The 21,499-nt window shown below is 42.5% G+C and overlaps 1 protein-coding gene across 1 annotated transcript in view; it reads left to right on the top strand.

Annotated features, from left to right (window-relative positions):
* The first annotated feature begins 1,731 nt into the window (after window positions 1-1,731).
* The window catches only part of ARID2 (AT-rich interaction domain 2), a 124,195-nt gene continuing 104,427 nt past the window's right edge, over window positions 1,732-21,499 (top strand). Inside the window, exons 1-3 of the mRNA XM_089674013.1 lie at window positions 1,732-2,508; window positions 7,766-7,859; window positions 8,511-8,608. Coding sequence (XP_089530139.1) covers window positions 2,402-2,508; window positions 7,766-7,859; window positions 8,511-8,608 — 299 coding nt within the window. The 5' untranslated portion in view covers window positions 1,732-2,401. The remainder of the gene's footprint in view (window positions 2,509-7,765; window positions 7,860-8,510; window positions 8,609-21,499) is intronic.

A 21,499-nucleotide genomic window follows, 5' to 3' on the forward strand; every position in this document is an offset into this window, starting at 1 on the left:
ATTTAATAATCATAAAAAATATAAAAATAAATTTAATTCTATAATATATTCAAACCAAAAACACTGAAATTTGAAATATAGCACCGTTTGCACATCACTGAGCAAAGTCACAAAATCGTTTTCAGTATCTGATGACGAATTTCCCCATGAATCATCACTCAATTCTGCAAGTGGTTCTAATTTACTATCGCTGTTCTCTAGCTGGTCTAAAACCGCTTTGACCTAAAGGGACGCTTTGTGGACGCCATGGACGTTTCTCAGTTTCAGGCAGAAAGAACAGTAAAAATGCAGGCAGGGCACAGGACAAAGCACTCAGGGAAAAAAACGTATGTGAAATGGTTTGATACAGTAATGTTATACTATGTTATTTTAGTGAATGTCACTTTTTGTTATTTTCAAATTTCCCACCGTTCCGTCCCCCGTACATCCCGGCGTCGCAGGGACCGGAACCCAGAAGACAGATGCTGGCATCCGCCAGAGGATATTACAGGGGACACTGCAGGAGGGAGCGCAGGACAAGGTAAGAGAAGAGATCCCGGAGCAGCACCGCATGGTAAGCCCGAGTGTAGCTCGGGGTTACTGCTTGTGGTACTGAAACTTTACCCCGAGCTACACTCGGGAATACCGCCAGGGAGGCTACACATAAGCAGCTTCCATGGCTGTAAAGGAGGGTTTAATTCGTCTTTAAGGCTGTCAGCAGATCGGCCTCTAGAGATTCATTAGAGCCTAAAACTTGAGAGCATGTGCTGAGCAGGGTGAGTCAGTGTATTAGTGGATTTTAAACAGTATAGACATTTATTTGTAATGTTTTACATAGCTATACCTGCAAAAGGGACCAGCCTGAAGTGATCTAACAGGACTTCATTTCCTGAGTAAAGTTCCACTTTAAATGGAGGGGTTTAGTTCTGTTTTATGATTTACTTCTGCTCAGGGGCTCTGGGCTTTCGCAAAATGGCAGCCTCCAGCAAGGAGAAACCAGAGCAATGCTGGAAAAAAAAAAAAAAAAAGGACGTTTGACATTCCAACAGCCACTGCTTTATTCTCCAGGACCTCTGCTTTCAGAAAATATGTTGGGGGGGGGGGGGGTTCTAAGTAATTTTCTATAAAAAAAAAATGCAGATTTTAATGTACGACAAGTGAATACATTGCACAGTAGGCAAGCGGTTAATATTTACTGGGCCCCTTGACTACATAGGCTATTTTCTGGAAAAGGTGAACTGATCCTTTAAATGCAAACCTAAAACCACCACTTTGTGATTAAACAGCACAATTCTACAGCTGAGAATAGGATCTGGAGCTATGTGCTTACACTAGGTCCTTGTCTCAGAATATGGAGGACTGGGAGCTCCAGAGCCTATCAGCAATGTCAGTCTCCACATCTTTCTCTGTGTACAGGTTTCTCTTCAATCCCATAATTGTACCACCGTCCCTTGGGCCGTCCCAACGGTCGGTAGTGTGTTGTTTCTCCGCCTGTCGTCGCTGCCGTCAAATTGCACACCTCCCCTAAGCTCTCCAGAGCAGTAAGCTCCCCGCTTCTCCTTCCTATTGTTCCCCGCCGCGCGCGCGCCGCAGAGCTCGTGCACAAGCCGCGAGTGGGGCTCCTTCCCGTGCTCCTCAGGCGCGCGCGCTCGAACGCAGGCCTCGCTCTCCCGTGCGCGCGCTCGGCTCTGTGCAAGGCCCGGCGTGTAGTACCTGCGGCCGACGCTAAGGGGTCGCTGTTCTGCGCTTTCTGCCCCCCTCACCACCAGCAGCAGCAGGAGCAGCAGTGGCCGCCGCGGCCTGAGATCTTTTTGTCTGAGGCAGAGTGAGGAGCCGCTCGATTCCGCGGCCGCTTAGCCGCCCGTACGCGGGTTACATGTGAGAAGAGAGCGCCGGGGAGAGAGCGGACGGAGGCCGCGGAGAGCAGCTCATACACACGGGGCCAACGGCCGGCATAAGGCGCTCACACAAAGGGGGGAGAGCGGAGGGAGCCCGCAGCGGCCCGGCAGAAGCAGTAACAACATGCTCCGTGTCAGGCGACCATCCGCCGGGCGCCTGTGCTGAAACAGCAGGAGGGGGGCGGACGGCGAGGAGCCCGGCGTTCGGCCGCTCGTCAGGCGGTAACGTTCGCACTGGTGGCCGCGGTGTCTCCTCCGGCCTCGGCCTGAACTTTTGCCGTGTGTGGCCCCTCCTGGCCCGGCTCCCCCGCTCTCCTGCCCAGTGCCTCCTGTGCGGTCCATGAGCGGGCTCGGGCCGGCCGCTGGCTCCCTCCTCTCCTGAGAGCCGAGCAGGAAGGAGCAGGAGGCCGCCACCGCCGGGCCCCGGAGCCCCGCACGAACGGTCGCTGTGTGAGTGTGTATCGCCCGCCTGCCCCATCCGCATCCCTAGAGCCGGTTATCTGAGGACACCCGGGGCGGCTCTCATGTCTCCCCCTACCATGTCTAATTCCACGGCGAAATCCGAACCCGAGCACCGGAGGAAGGGGCTGGCTTTCCTGGATGAGCTGCGGCAGTTCCATGAGAGCAGAGGGTGAGAGAGCCGGGACACCGGGGGAGGAGGAGGGGAGGACAGCCCGGCTCTGGGACTACATTTATTATTATTACGGGGGGGGGGGGGGGGAATGCACCGGGCCAATGACCAGCACCCCTCCCCCCTTCCTGACCATGGTTCATTCCTGTGCACTGCTCTGTTTCCCTCCACATTCTCCCGGGACTGTCCCTCCCCCCCTCCTGTGATAATGGAGGGGTCAGCTCCGTGCTGGGTGAGGGGAGTCCCCGGGATCCCTCCATACTAGAGGTAGGGCCTTCCCCTGGGCACCCTGTTCTCTTCACTAAGGGGCCCAACTCCCAGTCTTATTTACTATTAGACCAGATGCATTGTGGGAAGGGGCCATGCACATGCTGTACCAGGATGATTAGCAGTGTGCAGGGCTTCACAAACCTATTCCCGGGCCTACAGGTGTCTGCTGGCGGGATGTTGGAGCATAATTCCCTTGGCGGGGTCCTAGGTGACTCAGATGGAGAAATCAACACCCCGGTCGCACTGGGTACGACGTGGCATGCGATTTGCATGCCATGCGACTTGCAAATCGTATGCAAAGTCGCACCCTATTGTCCGCAGTTACAGCGGTCAATCCGGTGCGGCACCGACCAAGTCAGATTTCTGAAGTAGTACATGCACTACTTTTCATGCGATTTGTGTAGAGATCTGTGTCAGATGTCTTGCAAATCGCACCTGAAATCGCCATCTCACCCGACTTTGAAATCGTGCGACGTCAATGTAAGTCTCACAATTTCAAAGTCAGGCTTGATGTGACCGGGGTGTTAGGCCTTATGCACGCACTCCTCTTGGCAGCAGCGTTTTGACAGAAAAAACACTTGACGTGACCCTTTTACAAGTGTTTAGGCGTGTTTACAGGCGTCAAGCTCTTGAGCGTTAATTAATTTCAACAGCTAGAATAAATAATTAAATCAATAAACGAACGCTAACGTTAACACGTGTTTACATGCATCAAGTGTTTTTTTTTTTCCTGACAAAACGCTGGTCCTGGACGCACTTGCCCTAGGTTTTCTTTCTCCCTGCCTGTAAACGCACCTGCCACTAAGAACTCCTAAATGGGTTGATTTACTAAAGGTAAATATACTTTATATCTGAGGGGAAGCTGCTGATTTCTATCATCCAATCATGTGCAAACACAAAATGTGTTTTTATTTTCCTTGCATGTTACTCTTAGATCATTCTAGAGCAAATGCACTTGTAGTGCACAGCCTATTTGCCTTTAGGAAATCAACCCCCATGTGTGCATGGACACATAGGATAACATGCAGGGACCTTTGGAAACTGGTTTGTTTTTTGTTAAACGCCTGACGCCCCTAAAAGTGGCTGCAAAAAACGCCCTGTGTGCACGAGGCCTTAAGCTGACCATAAATTATACAGTTTTCTTCAATTTCCTTTAGATTTACATTCAACTATGTAGTGCAAGGATCTGTCTGCATACAAATTGAAATTGTTTAGGTTTGACCTCATATTATACGGTTTTGGTAAATCTAAAGAAAAATTGTACAAGAAAACTGTATAATGTATGGCCTGCCTTAGGCTTGGTTCACACTACTGCAATGCAACTTTGATGAAGTTTACAGTTTGTTTATATGGTGCGACTTTGCATATTGTGTGGGGTCCAAGTCGCACTGAGCTCTGGTTCACACTGATGCAGTTCTGTTGTGTTCCAGAATGCATAAATTTGTGTGTCAAGAGAGATAACATGGCTTTCTATAGAGGTCGTTCACACCTATGTGTTCCTAATGCGATTTTCAAAATGTTCCTGTGCCTGTTTGATAAGGGGTGCTTTTGAGCCCCATAGACTTGAATGCAAACAGCATTGAAATGCATAGGTGTTCAAATGCAATGCAATTTCAGTGTGAGATACACCTATTTCTGATGTCACCAAATTAGAACAGAAATTGCAGCTGTGGAAAATCACATTAGAATTGTACTTGAAAACGCATAGAAATTACAGTGCATCAGTGTGAACCAGGGCTAAATCGCACCATAGCATGGGAAGCTTTTACAAAATCGCATTGATTAGGAAGGGCACCATTGAAAACAATGTGATTTCCCTTATTTGATTCTGTGCAATTAAAGTCACATCAGTTGTCACGCTAGTGTGAACCAGGCCTTCTAGAAGAACTGAAGGCAATTCTCTTTCTTTTTTCATTTTGGATAGATTAAGGGAGGGTTATAACCTCTGTCTTTTTGTCATCTGTGTCCCATTGGAGAGACTTTTCTTCTTGTCACAAATAGGATGTTGGAGGGAATCCCTCCAAAGGGTCACCACCAGAATTCGTGTCCCTGCTGGAAGATTTCATCTCTGTTCCTGTTCTGTTGACAACCCATAATTTGGGGCTTACTTTCACTCTCAATGATAACAGTGACCTGGAAAATAGGATGAATATCCCTAACAGGGGCACAGACAGCAATATAAACCTGGCGGGGTTCTGATCCTTCTTCACTCCAAGCTAAACAAAAAGTTTGTTTTTTATTTTTAGTTCTGTTCTAACATAGAACATGCAATTTTGCTGTTTAAATATTTTGAAGGTCTTGGATACACTGTGATGTTTCACGTATGTCTGGGTTTACAATAGACTTCCTCAGATTTGACCATGTTTTTTACATTGCAGATTGTGGTATTACTTATCTGTCATTTGTTCAGTTTGATGCACAGCGACAGGGCAAAGAACTTCAGTCACACTGGTCCATGAAGTGTAGGAGGATGTTTGATGGCAGATGTAGTTCACTGGTTTGGTTGAAGTGTTGAGTATATTTGAGACCCTCAGCATTCTCTTTATAAACAACATACTTTTGTACATAGCCGTTCCCAGGCTTTGTGTACTAGTTCTGCAGTCCACGTATAGCTTGTGGTTTTCATGAGTTTGCTATATACGTGGCCACATGTTTAAAGTGCCCTACATTTAAGACCATCATGGCCTACCCACAACCTGGCTGAAAAACTACTAATGGGCGAGACCAGCATCATCTTGCCTGTGATCTGGGACTCCTCACATTTGGGCATGCTCACATCATCACTGGAACGAGAGCTCTTCGTCTGAAGTCTGGTACATGCATAGTGGCTGAGGTTAGTACTTCTGCGACAGGGGAGATAGAGTGCACAGCGCATGTGCCAGAAAGAGGGAGAACACTCATTCCAATGATCCAGCCAACATGTAGGGCATCCCAGATCACAGGTAGGATGGCACAGATCTCTCCCATGAGTAGTTTTTCAACCAGGCTGTGATGAGGCTTATAGGTGTGATGCTTAAAGTTCAGTTTTAGGGCCAGTTCATACTACAAAAATGCACTGCGGGTAAATTCTGGATACGTTTTTGCTTACAGTTCACACCACACACAGTTCCGGTGCAGTTTTCTATATTCCGATATGGTTCTGTGAAGAAAAAAATGCAGCTTGTTCTTTTTTTTTTCTGCAGTGGAAACTGACTGCACTGGTGTGAACTAGAGCCATTGGAATACATGGAAAACACTGTGCATGCATTTTTTTGATGAAGAAAAAGCACACTGAACTGCATCTAGTGTGAACTATCCCTAAAACTGCACAGTGTTTAAGTACTGGACCCCTTGCCTGCACAGTGCATTTTATTACAAAGGTGAACTTAGCCTTTACAGTAATAGTTCATTAGAAACAGAAAAGGGAAAGTCTGGCCAATAGTGTTCTTCACATCATGAAGTCTTGCTTTTTATCTTGCCACATGGTTGTGTAAACAGTCAGCTGGGTCAGCCATACATGTCAGATGTGATGAAAGATCTGTAATTGCTGAGCCTACATGTTCAGACGCTTTTCAAGGATCCTTCCTGTCACTTTATTTTTTGCTGAGTGGATTGCACTAGGACTTTAATCTCAAACCTTGTGCAGTTTTTTTTTTTTAAATTCTAGACATTGGGCATTGGAGTAGATTTATTAATGAAGAGAGCTAGTCAAGTGAAAGGGAAAAACTAATCAAGTGAAAAAAAAACTATTTTTAACAGGACATGATGGATTCAATTCATTTTCTAAGGTCAGTGAACATTCACAAAATGGGCACTCACTTTTCCACTTAAGTGAGATTGGTGCATCATAATTAAACTGCTGGTCTGAAAGCAGGCTTATCGGCAAATAAAATCGCTCCTGCATAGTAGGTGCCTTCTATTGTTTACCAGTAACATTCCTGTTTGCTGCCATGATCTGCACACATTGCCAACCTCCTGCTGCTTGGGGCCTGAATGGCACTATGGCCAAGTCACCATGGCATTGTTTGCATAGGTTCTTTGCTGAAGCTATAGTGCAGATTGGGGTGGCGGACAGCAACAATAATGGACGGGTATGGTACTAGATGGTGTGCAGGAAAGAATGGGGTTGTGTTTGATTTGCTGACAAGAGGTTTTCTAAAGATCTGGCATGTACAGGTGTTGTTTATGTATAACAGGTGAGCAGCCTGCTGGGTTCCCACCTGTTTAATTATGGCTCTGATTTCTGGGAGTTTATTTAGTAGAGGGAAAGGCTGGCCATACATTGTCCAATCTTCTTTTACCATTTTCCAGAACCATATAACATAAGGTGAAACTTTTAACACTTTCAGTTTGTATGCAGCCAGGCAGGCTCTTGCACTGTCCTTAAATTGAATAGGAAATTGTATAATATTTGGCTGGCTTTAGTTCACCTTTTTAAAAATAAAAAACTGCGTATGCAGATCAGGGGCATTTGTAGATGAACACAAACTGTGCAGCTTTGATCAATGCCCTTGCTATAGTTGTAGGCCATTTACATATCTCATGAAACCCTGACTGGAAAACCAGGATCTTGCCCAGAGATGGCTAGCTGTCACTGTTCACCAGCATCACACGAGTGGTTGGTTTCTCTGAGTGAACCCCCCCCCATCCTCACATGCACCTTCTCTCCCCTGCTGGGCTCAGTGTTTGAGAGCTCACGCCTGTGATGGTAAAGGTGATCAGTAACAACTAGGCATCTTAGCACTGTCCTAGGAGTTTTCCAGCCAGGCTTCATGAGGTCTGTAAATGGCCTACAACTAGAACAAGGGCATTATTCAACTTTGGTCAGAGCTGCCCAGTCTGTGTTCATCTACAGTAAAGATGAACTGACCGTGGAAGGCCTAATAATGCCTTTGTGTGATGTACGGTGTGTGGGGAGAAGGTGGGCCACTCCATGGGGGGATTAGAGAAGGGTGGGGGATCAGTGACCTGTGTCGGGGAGAGTATAATGTGATTGATGTCTCCGCAGGTCCCGGTTCAGGAAGATCCCGGCGGTGGGGGGCAGAGAGCTGGACCTGCACACCCTCTACACCCGAGTCACCACTCTGGGAGGCTTCGCCAAGGTGAGCACCGTGCGTCTGTCCGGTACCACGACCCCCCCCCCCCCCCATTGGCGGACTCCCGCTGTGTGAATGGAGCCCCGGGACGGGCGCCTGTTTCCCCCCGGTGTCGGTGTGTGTGTGTCTGGGGATTTCCCGGCCGTCGATGGTATAGTTGTGGGCCTGGCAGGCCCGGCCCGGGTGGTAGTAGTAATTTCAGGCCGGCCCCGTACACCGGGTCCATGGGCAGTCCGAGCCGTTCTGCGCTCACCACTTCCCCTACAAGTCAAAATTAGCGGGCAAGGCTCAACATCGATAATCGTCCTCCGAGCACGGCGCCTGGGGAGCGGGGGAGGGCACAGGAGCTTCCCCGGCCTCACTTCCCCTCTGCCCTCCTCCCCTCTATTACACAGCACGACGGTATAGTATGATGTGCCGGCACCGATCACACACAACCATATATTCCGGTTGTTATGGTTGGATCAAATGTCCGGGGCGTGTATGTATGTATGTACCAGTCCTCCCTCCCTGCCTGCCTGCTACAGGGCTTCCTTCCCTCCCTCCCTATCAGTGAGTGCTGTACGAGGATGTGTATGGAGGGAAGTGTACGATCAGCACACACTGTACACAGCCTGACACTGCTCACCCCGTCATCCTCCTCATTTATGTACACAGGTCTCCGAGAAGAACCAGTGGGGAGAAATTGTCGAAGACTTCCACTTTCCAAGGGGCTGTGCAAATGCTGCTTTTGCTTTGAAACAGTATTATCTGCGGTAAGTTGGAAAGAAATCTCATTTTCTAAAGTAACATTGCTGTATTCTTAGTGGTGCCTCTCTAGAAGTGACGAATGATGCATGTATTTGTAGTCATATCATTTCTGTCTCCTGAATATATATTTATTGAGAGACATTTCCTTCATGGATAGTCTAGGTCTTGGAGCTGGCACTCTTCTGTAGAGCAGCACTAGATATAAAGATTATCTATTACACAGGAATATTATTTCATGATGCTTCAAGTTTGCTACAATTTTTATTCCTGGCAATTTATTACTGGAGGCAAAAATAGCACAGATTTTGTAGGATACAGTAGTTGCATGCATTGAGGGGGCTGACTTAAGTGTCCTAGTAAAAACGTAGTCCATCTGCCTGCATCCTCCTGCTGTTGTGTCGGAATAGTGTACATAGCATTTGGTAACGCTCTCTGTCATGCATGTTCTATATGTTGTGTTTCTGAATTTGTAAACTCTGACAATGTGTATTGATTAGAGTAATTCCTCAGTAGTTTTGGATATACAGCAAAAGACTGTTCCACTTTAAAATGTTTAGTGTAGGTCAGCATTTTTGTGTTTTTGTGGATAGCAATTGCTCTTTTTCAGCAGCTAGGTAACTATGGTCTTGGTCATTTGTTTCACACCACATATATAACACAAAATGGCCACTTAGCATAAAGGCAAGCCATGCGTGATGATTGTTATTTTTACAGTTGTAGGGTGGTGTATAGTATGAATGATTCTTCTCAAGAAATTGCGTGCAAGTAAAATAAAAAGATCTTGATATTTTTATCTAGTTTTCTTCTAAACATTGACTGGTGTTGGTTTTGTTACAATATGTTGCAAAGCAGTAATATACATGTCTGCAAAAATAATGCTAGTTCACAAATAACCATGTTTCATTGTTTGATCAGCAACATTTAAGTCACTCTTACTGCCCCTTCCTCTTTCTCTCTCTCTCAGGAGAGAGGAAAAACTAATAGGGATAGAGATTTGTAACTTGTGAATTTGAGGGCACACTTCCTCACTTGGAGGTATGTAGAAGCAGTGCACAGGAACCTCAAGAAACACAAAATGTTAAGAGTCCTTTCACACAGGTGTCATCAGTTCAGTCATGTTTTTTTCTAAGAGAAAACTGATGAATGATTAATCAGGTTACATCCATTTACATCAGTTTGCACATCTGTCTTCGGTTCAGCTCAATCTACATCCATTTTTGCGTTTTTGGTTCAGTCTGGATCTGTATGAAAAATTACAGATTGATCCAGACTGCACGCCTGTGTGAAATGGCCCTAATTGTTTCTGAGCAGTGTTAATAATGTTTATTCTCCTGTTAAAATAATCTATACAGATTTTCTGTTATAACATTTTAGGTGTTAGTACTAAAGGTTAAAGTAGTTTTGGGGAAACAAATCTTACAGTAGACTTGTTGACCTATATTGTGCATTGTAGCTGTGCATAGATCTAAGGCATTGATTTGAATATTTTCTCAATCCTATTTTCTGTCAGTAGCACATTTGATATGTATTGTATCTTTTGTCTTCCTTTTAAAGAAAATTGCTTGGCACTGTAGCACATTTACTACACAGGTCATTTATAAAGGCTAATGCAGTTCTTGACAATGTCAGCCAGACAAATCGTTGAAATAAAGTGTGTTGTATTTTTAGGTTCCTGAAAGGTACTCTTCAATTCAGTGTATTAAAGTGATACTAAACAATATCCTCCTTTGCTGTTAAGTGACCAAATTGATCCTTGTTGGTTTTGTGTGCATGGCAACCTGGGGCTGTAGAGGGTATGGGTCCATCTCTGGTATGGTATGTTAATGTTTAGTGCCTACTAAGGTCTTACCATCCTGCATATTTTGGGGTGGAGCACAGCCTATTTGTTGGCGGTTCCATGGTGAGCTGCGAATAGTAGTTTTGTGTTGTACTATAATGTATTGCGCACTTTTGCAATTGTCTGCCAAAAAATGAATAATCACTTCTGAAATAAAATATTAATTCATATCCAAAGTGTTTAGTGTTTCAATAAACAAAGCTTATGAAACAAAAGTGTCCAGTTCTTCAGTTAAATCAATCTGCAACTAAAGTGTCCAGTGCATCCAATACATTTGTGTTTTATTTCATTCAATATTCAACGTACATAGTGCTCTCCAGCATCATCAAATCCGCTGTAAACCTCTTGTCCACCAGCACTTCCTTCCCTCTGTGTTACCACCTCTTTGGGAAGATGTTGTATGATGAAACACAATGGGGAGGAGCTACAGATACTGATGCTATCTCATTCACTTTGATAGCACCTTATTAATCTCTGAGCACTTTGGATATGAACTATTTCTGAAATGACTGAAGATAAGAAACATCTGCATGATATAAATGATGAACATATCATATCTCTGTATAGTGTATATGTACATTTTTTGGATGACAGCTGAAAGTGTCTATTACAGCAGCTGATAGGGATTTGTTAGTAAGCGCACAGGTATAATGCAGTGCGTTGTTAAAAAATGTATTAAAAAAACCGTATTCTCCAAAAATAATCTGTACACATCCATTACTTAAAGAAGCGGTCATAAACTTTTTTTTTTTAAATTTAATTATGGCTCCCAGTCTTCCAGGTTTGTGCTCTTTGGCCATTTGAATGTCACCACCATGCATGCGCATGGGAATCACAATCACGACATGTTGCTCTCTGCATTCATTGCACACTCATGTGCCCTGAATGTAGATCTAATGCGCATGTGCCAGTGATGTCATCAGCTGATGTAAATATTTTCTTCTAAATGGAGCATGTTTAGAAGATATTCATGTTAGCGATCGCTTCCTGATGACATCACTTAATGCAATATACGTTGAGGCGTCCCTTCCAGTCCTGCACATTTGGTATTGGGAATGCACGTCGGCTCCAGGACAGAAGCGGAGCAGCGTTGTTCCTTTTGGGAATACTATAAGCGGTATTTACTGTACAAATGAGGCACTTTCAAATGTGAGCATAATTTTAACCTGTCTGTCTACATTGGTTTTAATAAACATACTGCAATATATTAGCTTTTTCCTTGATTTCTGTGGTGGAGTGGATGAGCCGTAATAGGATACAGATTTCCTACCTTGGTGCAAGTGGTGGAGTATCATAAAGCAAACAAGTGCATGATGACCTTCTTTTTGATTAAAGAGGTCATTTTGGTCTGGTGAGTGATTAATTCTCATGAGCTCAGTTTTGGTGGTATATTTTCATCATATCTAGCAGCGGTTGAATATAAGAATATTATTGGAGACATTTATATGTGGAGAGGAGTTTTGATACATGGGAATTTATGAACACTTGTATTACCTGTATTTTGATAAATGTGTTATTATTTATTAATATTGATTGAGGAAAATGTGCACTTATTTGACAGGTTTTAGCTTTTTTAGTATAGCGCCCTTTAACCGTTTCAATACCGTGCAATTTTACACCTTCCTGCCCAGGCCATTTTTCAGGTTTCAGCGCTCTCACACTTTGAATGACAATTGCGCGGTCATACAACACTGTACCCAAACTAAAATTTTATCATTTTCTTCACACAACTAGACCCCCGCTGGGGTTTTTATTTTTTGCTAAATTAACAAAAAAAGACCAAAAATTTGAAAAAAACCCACATTTTTCTTTGTTTCTGTTATAAAAGTTTACAAATAAATAATTGTTCTTCATAAATTTAGGCCGAGATGTTTTCTGCTACATGTCTTTGGTGAAAATAACCCAAATTAGGATGTATTTTTTAGTTTGTAGGAAAGTTATAGAGTTCACAAACTATGGTATAGATCTGAATATTGATCAATCCTGAAGTACTGACAGCCAATCTAATTTCTTGAGGTCCAAGAATGTCAGAATAGTACAGATATCCCCCAAATGACCCCTTTTTGCAGAGTAGACAGTCCGACGTACTTCATCAGAGGCATGGCGAGTTTTTTGAAGTTGTATTTTTTTTGTCATAATTTTTCCGAAAATGAAAAAATGAAAAAAATTATTTTCACTATTTTTTTTTTTTTACATACTGTCACCAGTGCAGTACAGCGTCATCATATAACTGGCATGGCGGTGAACAGGGACACTGACTGGTGACAGTATGAAAAAAAAAAAATATATATATTTTTTTAATTTATTTTTATTTTTGTATTATATTTAATTTTTTATTACATTTTTTTTTATTTTTTTTAAGATTTTTTTTCATATTTTACTATGACCAAAATAGTACAATGTTACCATAGTAACATTGTACTACTTTGGGGAAGTGATCAGTATTTGTTTTTTTTTTTTTTTTACACAATTTGCTTATAGCAAAGAATTACTTTGCTATAAGCAAGCATTTACCTGAATGAAATCGATTCATTCAGCTTTTTTTTTTTTTTCTTTTTTTGTGCTTAGCTGTGATTTGGTCACAGCTAATCACATGACATGTGCATGTGATTAGCTGTGACCATTCACAGCTAGGCACTAGTATACAATGGATGGCATCATGAATGAAGCCATCCATGTATACAACTGTCATGTGACCTGCTGTGATTGGTCACAGCAGGTCACATGGTACCAGCAACGGGAGCCGGTACTCGGATCTGTCATCGGCCGTGTCCGAAGTGCACGGCCGACGACAGATCGCACTGCTGCGCCGCTCTGCACTAGCGCAAACGGCGCATGTGCGGGAGCACGCCAAATGGCGTGCACCCGGAATGGAGGAGCACATCTGAAGCCGCCAAACGGCCATTGGCCGGGCGGCTAATGGTTAAAGGGTTTTTTTTTTTTATCACTGCACTGAGTGTAATTTTACTATATTACATTTACAGAGAGGCAGCTTATAATTTAGAATTCATCTGTTTGTACAAAGTTGTTTATTAAAAAAACTTTTGTTGGAGCGGAGTCACAATGTATTATAGGTCACGATAAGTTACCCTTAAAGTGTTACTAAACCTAGGACCCTGCTTTCACTATATCTGGTCTCCCACACTGCACACAACTTGGAAATGCAGTCATTTTAGTAAATATAAATACCGTTTCTCATTAGCAGTTAGAGCAGTCTTGTGACTTTAGCAAAGCACTGGTTAAATTTTGTAGGAGGAGTTTTCTTTCTGCTCTAAGAGGATGCAAAACCACTGACCCTCTGTGTGGACAGTGCTGATTGGCCCTGTGCTGATCACATGCACCCTCCCAAGAAAAAACAACCTCTCTAGCAATACATACTAAACTGAGCATGTGGCTACAGGTTCAGTCTGGAGATTAGACATGGACATTTGGACAGGAGGAGGGGCAGAGAAAATGGGAGCAAAAGGCCTTTTTACACAATGCAGAGGATTAACCCCTTATGTTCCTCAGAGTATAACGAGCATGCTTTACTGCATATACAGACTGATTTTACTGTTGTGGGTTTAGTAACACTTAAAAGATATTCATGGTACCTACAGGAAAAACCCTCAAAGTGTTACTAAACCCACGACCAGGGGCGGACTGACAACTCATGGGGCCCCCGGGCAATAGGGGATCATGGGGCCCCCGTGTCCTTGCCCAAGCCCAAAAAAGCCTGTGAAAAAGGTACCAGGGGCATCTCATGGGGCCCCCTACTGACCCCGGGCCCTTTGGCAGTGCCCGAGTTTCCAAATGGTAAGTCCGCCCCTACCCACGACCCTGCATTCACTATAGCCAGTTTTCCACAGTACACTAAAATGCAATTATTTTAGTAATTTTAAACTGCTAAATACCTTTTCTCATCAGCAGTATACAGTGAGGAAAATAATTATTTGATCCCGTGCAGATTTTGTAGGTTTTTCCTCTTACAAATAAATGAAGGGTCTATCATTTTTATCATAGCTGTATTTTAAATGATAGAGAGAATATCAACTAAAAATCCAGAAAAAACACATGATACAAATGTTATAAATTGAGTTGCAGGCCAGTGAGTAAAATAAGTATTTGATCCCCAAGCATAACATGACTTAGTACTTGATGGAGAAACGCTTGTTGGCAAGCACAGAAGCAAGCCGTTTCTTGTAGTTGGTTACCAGGTTTGCACACACCTCAGGAGCGATTTTGGTCCACTGTTCTTTAAAGATCTTCTCTAAATCATTAAGGTTTCTTGGCTGTTGCTTTGAAGCTCAAAGTTTCAGCTCCCTCCATAAATTTTCTATAGGAATAAGGTCTGGAGACTGGCTAGGCCACTCCATGACCTTAATGTGATTCTTCTTAAGCCACTCCTTTGTTGCCTTGGCGGTATGTTTTGGGTCATTGTCATGCTGGAAGACCCATCCACAACCTATCTTCAGTGTTCTGACTGAAGGAAGAAGGTTCTCATCCAATATTTTACAATACATGGCTCTGTCCATTGGCCCTTCAATGCGACAAAGTCGGCCTGTACCTTTTAGCAGAGAAATGGCCCAAAACATAATGTTTCCACCTTTGTGCTTGACTGTAGGGATGGTGTTCTTAGGGTCATAGTCAGCGTTTTTCTTCCTCCAAACACGGCGAGTCGAGTTGATGCCAGAGAGCTCAATTTTGGTCTCATTTGACCACAGCACTTTCTCCCAATCATGAATCATTTAGATGTTTATTGGCAAACCTCAGACGGGCTTGTACATGCCTTCTTGAGGAGGGGAATCTTGCGGGCGCTACAGGATTTCAATCCGTGGCGGGGTATTGTGTTACCAATGGTTTGTTTGGAGACTGTAGTCCTAACTGCTTTGAGATCATTCACAAGCTCCTCCCGTGTAGTTTTGAGCTGATCCCTCACATTTCTCATGATCATCCTTACCCCATGAGGCAAAATCTTGCATGAAGCTCCAGACCAAGGGCAATTGATGATAATTTTGTATTTCTTCCATTTGCGAATAATCACTCCAACAGTTGTCTCCTTCTCATCAAGCTTCTTGCTGATGGTCTTGTAGCCAATTCCAGCCTTGTGTAGGACTACAATCTTGTTCCTGACGTCATTTGGCCGCTGTTTGGTCTTGCCCAATGATGGTGAGGTTTGAATGAAAGAAAGATACACATAATGAATTGACAGGACAAATTTGTGTACCACATGAGCACATCGCCAGTCTGTGGGAGCCAGAATTATTGTTGGTTGGTAAATAAATACTTATTTTGCTCACTGAACTGCAACTCAATTTATAACATTTGTATCGTGTGTTTTTTCTCGATTTTTGGTTGATATTCTGTTGCTATAATTTAAAATACACCTATAATAAAAAATTATTGACCCTTCATTTCTTTGTAAGTAGGCAAACTTTCAAAATCTGCAGGGGATCAAATAATCATTTTCCCCACTGTATGGCAGTTTTGTGGCTCCTATCAGTGTCCAGCTGAGCACTGGTTAATTTTGTAGTTGTTTTCATTCTCCTGACTGTCCTATGAGGCTGCATAACCCCATACCCTCTGTCTGAACAGTGCTGTTTTGTCCCTGTGCCGATCACATGAACCGTCCCAAAAAACAAAAACTCTCTTAGCAATACACACCAAACAGAGCACATGCAGACTTTCCACTGTTGCTCTTACTATGGCAGACAGATTGGGGACAGCAAAGGAAGGGGAGGATCAGAGAAGACAGGCTCAAACAGCTTTTTTATACAATGCAGAGGAGTAACCCCTTAGGATCCACAGTGCGTATAACAAGCATTTAATGTTGTGGGTTTGGTAACACTTTAATATAAGCTTAAGGGCCAGTTCACACCAGATGCAGTCCAGTGTGTTTTTTGTTCTGCATCAAAATTGCATGGAAAGTAGATTACATGGCTTCCAATGGCATAGTTCACACCAGTGCAGTCAGTTCCAGTGCAGAAAAAAAAGGTAGAACATGGTGGTATTTTTTCTGCACAGAACTGTACTGGAAAACAGCAAAATGCACCAAAAGTGCACAGGAATGGAGTTAAGCAAAAATACATCTGGAACGCATCCAGAGTGCATTTTTGTGGTGTGAATTGGCCCTAACTGTAGGTACAAGTTAAACAGATTATACTGCTTCAATGGTCCTTGGTCCATCTCAGGACTGAGCAAGGTGGCTATGTTCTACATGCATGAACCATGGAGAATGAACGTAGCCACCCTCTAACCGGAAGTCCCATCACAGCAGCAAAATAAATAAGGAATTTGGAGGACGTTAAGGGCAATAGATGGTACTAATATTTTAATTATGAATACATACTGGAATAATTTTTAATTAACCAGAGTTTAGTGTCACTTTAATGTATTTGAACACTTTGGGGAGATTTACTAAAATTGGAGAGTGCAAAATCTGCTACAGCTGTGCATAGAAACAATCGACTTCTAGGTTTTATTGTCAAAGCTGCACCAGATTCTGAGTGCTCTAGTTTTAGTAAATCTCACCTTTTTGGTTTTAAATGTGACAGGAGGTTAGTACACTGGGGAGGGAAAATGGCTATTTGGGCCCAATTTGGACATTTTCACTTAGGGGTGTACTCACTTTTGTTGCCAGCGTTTTAGACATTAATGGATGTGTTGAGTTATTTTGAGGGGACAGCAAATTTACACTGTTATACAAGCTGTACACTCACTACTTTACATTGTGGCAAAGTGTCATTTCTACAGTGTTGTCACATGAAAAGATAGAATAAAATATTTACAAAAATGTGAGGGTTGTATTCACTTCTGTGAGATACTGTAAGTGCCTTTATACTAGTATCTTCACCGGTGAAAGGATAACCACTCTATTTGATGTGTTGGAGTTGTGTAAAGTTTAACACCAAACATTTTTTAACATAATAGGTTGGTACTTCTGCCTGTGACACCTTTTTTTGGAGATTTTTCTTCACTTCCTGTCCCTGTGACACCTGTACAAGAAAAGAGGGCAATTGTTAAGGGCAGGAAGACGCAGGCTATAAAAACATTGTCAGAAGTTTGAACCTTGACCCACATTTTTTGTGTGTCCATTGGAGATATTTCTCACTGCATCCTTTACAGACAGGAAGTGAGACATAATCTCCCAAGCTAAGGTCACAGCTGCCAGTAAAAACCTGTGAGAGGCTCTGACCCTCCTCTGTTCTATCCAAAATGGGGAAAAAAACCAAAACATTTTTATCAAAGTTGGGCCTTAAAGTTTAAAGGCTAAGTTCAACTTAAAAATAATACATGCACATATTTTTGCAGGAACAAGAATGTGTATTTATTCGTTTTTTTCACTGGAGCCAGCAAAGCATTGCACCCAAAAGAGCAATATCAGGCTCCTGTAGGTTCTTCCTTCATCCCATGCTGAGGAACGCTTAGTTATATGTTGAACCCTAAAAACATGCTAAAGTTTGTTGCGTTTTTGTTTAAACTGCACGAGGAATGGTACATACCATGACTGAAGTATCCTGTGTGCTGTTCCCTGTCCATGCAGCAGTGATCTGACAGTGCTGCTAGGGTTCATTCAAACAGCTGCAGTTGTGACAGTCACTTGTGAAATGCCTATGTCTGTCCTTTCCACCTCTGTGCTTTATTCATAGAAGCCACACTATTGATACTTTCATTGAAAAGCACTCTATGAATGAAGAAAGGTCGGGTGCTTGACAGGTCCACCTCCGTCAAACCACTGAATGATTTTCATATTGGTCTTCAACCAGTAGTACTGCTTCTATGGAGCATGGGGACAGGAAGGACTGGCATTGTCGGCACTTGTAAAGTTGCTCATAATAACCCCACAGCAGCGGAAGGTCATATCTGTGGGGGTAGCTGGGAGCAGAGGACTTTGGATTTCAACCTAACACAGCAGCCACCAGCACACAAGCCAGAGGTATATAATGCAGAAAACTGACCATGCTGGAATGGATGTGCTGTCATGCCTAGCATGATCAGTTTGCACTAGGAAGGATCAGCAGTTATTTTCTCATGAAGGAAGCAATGCAGAGAAAACAGGATACATAGTGCTACAGACACATATTGGGAATGTGAAATGCTGGGGTAACAAACACTTTAAAGTACAGTTTCTTGGGTGAATTCTTTTATATAAGAAAACATTTGTGCAGCAGTGGTTTGGAGGTCTTGCACTTTTTCTCTGCTTCATACATCATTGATCTGTCTATGTACCATATTCTGCATATATAGTAAATTCTTTGCTGCTGCACATAATTTGATTTTATGGCATAGTTCTTTTCATTTTCACTTGAGTTTTCTCATTGCAGTCATGATTTGATTTTTTATAATGTATACCAGTTTTGATCTATGCTTCCTAATTTAGATTCACTTTTATGCTATCTTTAATTTTCTGATTTTGTTTCTTCATAATTTTTTTTCTTTGTTTTCTGGCTTGTGAGGTACTGAAATGCTCTCTCATTGTTACTTACAGTAAGAGAGGTGTCTGTCAATGTTCACATTCTTCAGTTGTCATGTACGGTGCTTACGTTTCTGGCTGAGAAGCTTTGTAAATCCTCAGACATTCCCACTACTGGTTGTCTTGGGTTGACTACCCACGTGATGATGTGTTCTTCAAGGGGTTCAGAAATAACCTGACTGATGGAAGAAAAGAAGTAGTTGTGAATATTTTTTTTTTATTCATCACTAGATTTTTATTGAGTGTTTATTGTAAACAAGCAAAAAAGTAGTAACAAACATTCCAAGACAATAGAAGTTCTACATGTCATGTCAGTTTCATTAGAGAAATAAAATAACCATAGTATAATGTGAATATCTGTTACCCCGATAAGGCTCACATTGTAACAAGTGTATCCATCACAAAGGGCACAATAGAAAAAATAAAATAAATAACATCACACTATTAATGAAGGTGTCATACTTGGTAGAGGATTCATCCATAAAAGTTTAGCAAGAATGAAAATACAAATGTATCATGTTTTGTAAAGCTCTTTAGGCTGTGCAGACACTTTTGGATGAGAGGTCCTTATTTGCCATAATAGTTTAAGTTTGTGAAGTTTTTAGTTTTTATATGCAAGCATGACAAACAAAATTACCTTGGGTGTTAAGTCTGTATATAACTTTGTATAGATTGGGTGTCATATTGGATTTTAAAGGGTGCCGTGACTGTAAAACGGTCAAACACTGGTATAGGACAAATGGAATCAACAGGACAAAGGGAATAAAAATGATTATTCATGAAGAAAAAGCTGTGCAACCACCAACAAAAGAAATGTAAAATATCTACTTTCTGTGTTTGACAGCTTAGGATACTGCTCTAATGCTGTTTAATGTACTATTTACAATTTAGGGCCAGTTTTATCACTGGTGAGGTATTTTATAGCCATTGGGAAATTTAAACTCTGTCATAGTCACAAAAGTAAGTGTATGTCTAGGCAAAGCCTTTTTTCTTGTAGTTTTGGCTAGAGTGAGGAAGGATTAGACTCTTGTCAAGTTTCTGTTTGCTGTCTGTGTCCCCACTGGGGAGATTCTCCTCTGAATTCGTACTTGTAACCATTGTCCTCTAAAAAGAAAGTGAGGGAAAGTCCAAAATTTTAGATGGTCTCCAGAATAAAGAGTTAAGAGGAAATCTTCCAATGGGGACGCCTGTTATAGGGACAACTGTCAGGTGGGGATTCCCCTCACTTTGAGATTACTCCAGTGGTACACAGACAGCAAAAACTACCCTTCTCTGTTCTACCCAAAACTGAAAAATAGTTTGGGCTATATACAGTATACACTTTAAAGCTGTAGTAAATAGCAAGAAGAAAAAAAAAACAACGGGCTTCTGCAGGTTTACGTCATAATATACTTGTATGCACCGCCTACTAGTACATTATGACAGACTTACCTTTTACACAGAGCCCTCCATGGCAGCATTGTCGTGGCTCCCCAGTGCTATCATCTTCACCCGGTCGTCTTCTGGGTTTGCAGGCTCCGGTCATATTAATGGCCAGGGCCACGTTGACGTCACTCCCACGCGGCTACAGCACAGAGCTCTGAAGGCCCGGCACGATATGCCATTCCTTCACAGCACATGGGACTGTGATGTCGCCGTCTGCATATGAATATCTCCTAAACAGTGCGTGTTTAGGAAATGTTCACTGTACCTACAGGTAAGCCTTATTATGGGCTTGCCTGTAGGTACAAGTTCTTTACTTCCACTTTAAAGCAGTATTAACCTTTTTGGTCATCAGATCTGTACAGCAGCGTGGGATTTTTACACAATCCGGTGACTGCAGCCACCGGAATTGTCTAAAACTAACAGGCAAACTCCTGCCTGGCAAGTGGAAGCAACTCCCTGGTACCAGTGCAATCTTCATTGCAATACATCAAGTAGAGACCACAGGAGACATGCAGGGTCTTTTGGAGCCTGCATGTGTCATTAAAGAGAACGTGTCACCTAAAAATTCATCACATGAGTAAAAAAAATAATTTTTTTTTGCAAAAAAAGTAAAGTTACACTCAAGCATATAACAGCCCCACACATATGCACATATGAAAGTAAACGCACACGTCAGGGCACCTATGCGTGAAAACGTTGATTGTGATACATGTTACATATCGCCGTACACACCAGAGTGAGCACAATAATTCTAGCACAAGACCTCCTCCATAACAGTAAACTGATGACCTATAGAGGCTTTTGAAGCATCTCCTGTAGAAAATATAGGGCACTGAAGTATGTCGCCATTTCATAGGCGCACACAAATTTAAGGTTTGGCATGTTTGGTAGCTATTTACCTGGTGCAAGCTCGTCTTTTATATTTTACCAATAAATTGAATAATTTATTGCGTTTACCCTAAAATTCACTTTAGTGTGTTTTTTACTGAAATTATGCGTTTCCTAGACCTTTGTGGAAATACCATGTACCGTACATAAATCATTGGAGCTACCACCATTTTATTCTGTAGGGTGTTTGCTTTCAGTAAATATATAATAAAAGAAAAAGCAAAAACTGCTCTAGCAGCAAAAGGGTTAAACCATAAAGCAAACATTTTATTATATTGCAGTGTACCAATTCTT

Source organism: Staurois parvus, unplaced genomic scaffold, assembly GCF_062004578.1.
Source record: "Staurois parvus isolate SC_StPar_1 unplaced genomic scaffold, SC_StPar_1.0 ptg000147l, whole genome shotgun sequence".
In the NCBI taxonomy this organism is placed as follows: domain Eukaryota; kingdom Metazoa; phylum Chordata; class Amphibia; order Anura; family Ranidae; genus Staurois; species Staurois parvus.